Source organism: Vicia villosa, unplaced genomic scaffold (genome assembly GCF_029867415.1).
Source record: "Vicia villosa cultivar HV-30 ecotype Madison, WI unplaced genomic scaffold, Vvil1.0 ctg.001512F_1_1, whole genome shotgun sequence".
NCBI classification, from domain to species: Eukaryota; Viridiplantae; Streptophyta; class Magnoliopsida; order Fabales; family Fabaceae; genus Vicia; species Vicia villosa.
Window position 1 is genome coordinate 46,078 of NW_026705645.1, and position 5,234 is coordinate 51,311.

At 32.4% G+C, this 5,234-nt stretch overlaps 1 protein-coding gene across 2 annotated transcripts; it reads left to right on the forward strand.

Annotated features, from left to right (window-relative positions):
- The first annotated feature begins 499 nt into the window (after positions 1–499).
- LOC131635569 (protein indeterminate-domain 5, chloroplastic-like) lies at positions 500–4,344 on the forward strand. 2 transcript variants are annotated; one of them, XM_058906204.1, is made up of 4 exons: positions 500–619; positions 965–1,143; positions 1,583–1,979; positions 3,202–4,344. In XM_058906204.1, exons 2-4 carry the CDS (start codon positions 981–983, stop codon positions 4,211–4,213), a joined length of 1,572 nt encoding a protein of 523 aa, XP_058762187.1. In that variant the 5' UTR covers positions 500–619; positions 965–980; the 3' UTR covers positions 4,214–4,344. The 2 variants fall into 2 exon arrangements, with proteins under 2 accessions (XP_058762187.1, XP_058762186.1); XM_058906203.1 differs by having other exon boundaries at positions 600–730.
- The last annotated feature ends 890 nt before the right edge of the window (positions 4,345–5,234 follow it).

Genomic DNA, 5,234 nt, shown 5'->3' on the forward strand with positions numbered 1-5,234 from the left:
GACAAAACAATAATGATATTGTCAGATGTTGATATCGATCTCGTTTTTACTGTTTTGTACTTTAAAGAATAAATTATGATTAATTCACACAATCAACGACCGTAATTAATATCGTGACATTTGCATCAATCGAAATCGCATAAGTCTTTACGCGATCGCGACAAGATCTCAACCAATTTTTAAAACCCTAATAATTAATAATAATAGAGCATTAGCATGGTGGGGGCTGAAAATTACCAAAGAATGTGATTATTGGTAATAAGAGAAAGAGTGATAAGGAAATGGGTAAGGGCTAGTAGGGTCGGTGGCCCCTAGCCATCATCTATGAAGGACACAGTAGCCTGTGCAATAGCAGCATATATAACAGTGACATATTTTACCTCTCAATCCACCACTCTTTGCTCTCAAGCAATCTTTTTATTTTACCACCCTAACTAATTTTCCATTACAAATTTAAATTAAGAAAGAGATATTATATAGCTATTTGAGTGGACAAGCATGCATGTAAACTAATGTTATATTATATATTAAGATGACACCAAATGATTGAGGAATATAACAAGAGAGTGTAGCTAAATTTTATGCACAAGAAAACAATAGCCAGAAGATAAATAGCTAGGTATATACAAAGTGGGTTCTTATTATTGTTTTCTTCTCTTCGTCTCTACATTATACTCTCTTGTCTCCTTAGATCCTTTCTTCTTCCTACCTTTTTGATTTCTCTTAATCTGTAAGTTTTTTTTATTCTTCTTCTTCTGACAGAAGAAAAATCAAACTTTTTTCAGCTTCTTCTATCTTTTTCTTCTTCTTTTTAAATTGTTTTGTTTCTTAATTTTCTTTAGTCTTTAAGTTTTTTTTTTTTAAATTTGTTATGCTTTCATGAGACAAAGAAACATGTTATTGAGTTTTTTCTCTTTTGGAAGAATGATTCAAACATTTGATATTTAGTTCAATAAATTTTCAGCTTGCAAGGTATTGTTATGGCGGCTTCGTCGTCGACATCATTCTTTGGAATCAGAGAAGAAAATCAAAGTCAGATAACTCATCATCTTCATCCTCAATCCACAACTACTTCTGCTACTTCCTCAGCTCCTTCAACCATAGTTCCTCAAAAGAAAAGAAGAAATCAACCAGGAACACCAAGCAAGTAGCTTAATTAGATCAATTTTATTTCACACATTTAATTTCACATCACATGCACACACCCTTTACATTTCTTTTGTTATTTACAAAAAAAAATAATGAAACCCTAAAAAGGCCTCTCAATTTCTTCTACTATTTTTTTTTTATGGCACATAAATGATTGAGATGCATGCACTTTTCTCCAACCTTTTTCTCAGAAGCATGAAACTTTGGTTCTAATTTTATAATGATTTTTCTATCTTCAATTTTTTTTTACCACTTTTAGAATGGTGCATATTCAACTTTTTTACTACTATTAGAATTAATGAGTATTGTTAGTTCATGGTGCATATTCAATTTTAGCAAGTAATTATTAAACCATAAATTTTATAATATTTTACTTACAAGAAAAGAATTTTATATAATATTTTTGTTGTTTGGAATTTTTCATGGTAAAAAGATCCAGATGCAGAAGTGATAGCACTATCTCCCAAGACACTAATGGCAACAAATAGATTCATATGTGAGGTATGCAACAAAGGGTTTCAAAGGGAGCAAAATCTTCAACTTCATAGAAGAGGACACAATCTTCCATGGAAGCTAAAGCAAAAGTCCAACAAAGAGCCAAAGAGAAAGGTTTATCTGTGTCCTGAGCCAACATGTGTTCATCATGATGCTTCAAGAGCTTTAGGAGACCTCACTGGGATTAAAAAGCATTACTCGCGGAAGCACGGCGAGAAGAAGTGGAAATGCGAAAAATGCTCAAAGAAATATGCTGTTCAATCAGATTGGAAAGCACATTCAAAGACTTGTGGGACTAGAGAATATAGATGTGATTGTGGCACCCTCTTCTCTAGGTAACTAACTTATCAACAACTTTATATAGTTATCTTCACACCAATGTTAGGGTTATGAAACACAGACACCGAAAATACGACAACAACACTGATACATCGGTTTCAGACACAAATATCGATATGAACACACATTTTTCTAAGGTGTCGGTGTTTCTGAGGTTAGGGCTACTTATAGTTTTTGCACTTGTAATCTTTCATATTTCATAGTAAAATTGAAAAAACACACAAAATGTGAGGAAGAGTCTCTTTTAATTTCTTATCTCAAAAGAAAGTGAACAAGAGCTTTCATCCTTTCATTGTTAGTTTGTGTTTGGGTGTTAGTGAAGGTATAATTTTTGTATGGCAGAAGACTGCATGCACGTGAGTACACTATTCAAATATGGTACAAAAATTGAAATGTTTTGTGAAAAAGGTAGGGAAAAAAATTCAACTTTGGTTCTAGGGAACAGTGCCATATAGATATTCTTATTCACATTCACGTGTAGTGAAACAAACAACATTATAACTTTGTTCTTACATGAGTTGGAATGAAGATGCTGGTTTTTTCTTATCTTTCTTGTTGGCTATTGTAGTGGTTCAAATTTCAAATACATTTTCATGTTTTTCATAAATTAATGAATTCTATTGGTAGAATATAGACAAGTATTGTGGTGGATTGCATTTATTGAACTGGCCCCATATTGGAGTTTTTTTAGTATTGACTTTCATCAAATATGCAAATAATTCTCTCTTAGATTGATCAAAGAAAGACCTCAAAATGGAAATTTGATTTGGAAATTCTTGGTTTGTTTCATATTTTGGCATAATCCATGGACCCTCTACTTCTATTGTAGTTTTCTTCTTTTCAACATACTTGTATAGTTTCAATCAATTTCACAATAAATGCTTTCTTTGCTACTATGTAATGTAGTCTTCATTAGGGTTTTTTTAACAAAAGTTGTTCAATTGATTTTTTTTTTCCAATTCTAATATGACTCGGATCGAAAATATTACATCTGATTTTCAATGTGTTATTTCTATAAAAATTATATTTTCTAAAGATAATAGGCATTCATCTTTGAACATTTTTTAAAAGTTCGTATTAGACGCTGTCTATAAAATTAGGCGTTATATTAGACGGTGTATACAAAATTAGACGCTATATTGAACAATATATTAGACGCTACGCCTGACTACAATATTTTGAATTCTTACTAAAAAATTGTGTATTTTTTTGGTGCAGGCGTGACAGTTTCATCACTCATAGGGCATTTTGTGATGCATTAGCACAAGAGAGTGTAATAAGACACCCTAACCCTTTTGGTACTCATCCTCATTTCCATGCCACAAACCACATGACTTTAGGTCAAATTTCTCAACAATTGCAACTTCATCAAAACCAAACATCATCAACTAACAACAACATTCTGCGCCTTGGATCATCGGCACCAAAGTTCGAGCAACACTTAATCTCATCGCCGCCGTTAAATCACTCTACTTCATCATTTGGACAATACTCAGTTCCGTCTTCGTCATCGCCGTTCTTCAATATGAGTGATATTCCAAATCAATCCTTTGAAGAACACCAAGGACAATTCTCAAACAAGCCACAACAACTACATGGTCTAATGCAACTTCCTGATCTTCAAGGTAACGCGACAAGTAATAACTCGAACAATCTTTTCAACCTCATGAGTAATATCCATGATGATCAATTCAACAACAGTCCTCTTATCAGTGATCATCATCAGCAATCACTCTTTATGGTCAACTCAAATATGCAACAACATGATCATCAAAACCAAAACCATAACCTGTCTAGTCCTCACATGTCTGCCACTGCATTGCTTCAGAAAGCTTCTCAAATTGGCTCAACTAATTCAACCAACAACAACAAAGGTACTACTACTACAACTACCACATCTTTTGGAAATAGAAGTAGTCCAAGTATGGAACTAAATGATCATAACAACAACGATGAACTTCATGGATTGATAAACTCTATGGCCAATGGAAATGGAAACACATCCTCCTTATTTGGCAATGAAAACAACCTTAATATAAGGTTTGGTGAATCTGATAAGTTAACATTAGATTTTCTTGGTGTTGGTGGAATGGTCAGAAACATAAGTGGTGCTGGATTCTCACAAAATGAACAACAACAACAACATGCAATGGCTTCTTTGAATCAAAACCTAAAATCATCTCAGGCTCAGTCAAGTCAACATTTTGGAAGCTCAAATTTGATGCAGTGAGAAAAAATAAAGGAAATATTGCATTTTACTGTCTCATAGTGCTTATTTTATTTTTGTTTTCATCAAAACAAGTGTAGTTAATTACTTGGTAAACTAATTAAGGTTCCAAATTCCAATGTTATTTTGTTGAAAACATCATTTTCTTTACACTTATTCTATCTTAATATGAATTTGATGTGATAGATATGTAATAGTAAAATTCACTGTTTCATTGAATTTGATGTGTGAGATTGAGACAATAGTTTATGAATTTGAGACAGTAAAAAACATATATACGCAAGTGTTGTTAACTTGTTAGTTGGGTACCAATTACCAAACGAGGGTGAGATGTTGGCAAACTCTTGTCTTATGTTAAAGCTATATTCCAATGGAAGCGACAATGTCTGATTTCCGTTCAATTTCATCATTGTTTTTTATACACGTACAAAACTTACACTCACTTTACAATAAAGCAAGAAATTTTGTAGTATTGTTTACCTAATATATATAGTACCTTACTTTTAGAGAATATATAAGTACATTGTTTTTCTTTTATATAAATAATATGAGTACATTATTAAAGGGTGACAGTATAAAGTTCTGGAAAATGATTTAAAAAATTGTGAGGTAGCATCTTTCTTTTTACTTTGGACTCTTTAGGGTTGAGTTTTTTTTAGCAATTCGTGATTTATTTAATCTCTACAGAAACTTCATATAAGGGATGGACACCCAACAACTTAAACTTGATGGTGGTTGTTTCTTGTTAATCTCTATAGCTTGCTACCACAAACACTTTTAGAGCAGTCGTGTCGTGGTGTCCGATATAGTGTTGATATCTGACACTTGTATGACATGCATACGACATGTGTTAGAAAAATTAGACAAGTGGTAGAAAAGTTAGACAAGTGTCTTCAAATAAATGTTTTTTTTTTACTTCGGCACTTTAAAAAAGGTGTTCGACACTTGTATGATACTAATACAATACGTGTCAGACAATTTAAAGAAGTGTTTAAAAAAGATAGAGGTTCATACACGAAAGATC

Coding starts and splice junctions, on each gene's coding strand:
- LOC131635569 (XM_058906204.1), top strand. CDS start 981: ATGGCGGCTTCGTCGTCGACATCATTCTTTGGAATCAGAGAAGAAAAT. Junction 1,144..1,582: donor AAATCAACCAGGAACACCAA/GCAAGTAGCTTA, acceptor CATGGTAAAAAG/ATCCAGATGCAGAAGTGATA. Junction 1,980..3,201: donor TGTGGCACCCTCTTCTCTAG/GTAACTAACTTA, acceptor TTTTTGGTGCAG/GCGTGACAGTTTCATCACTC.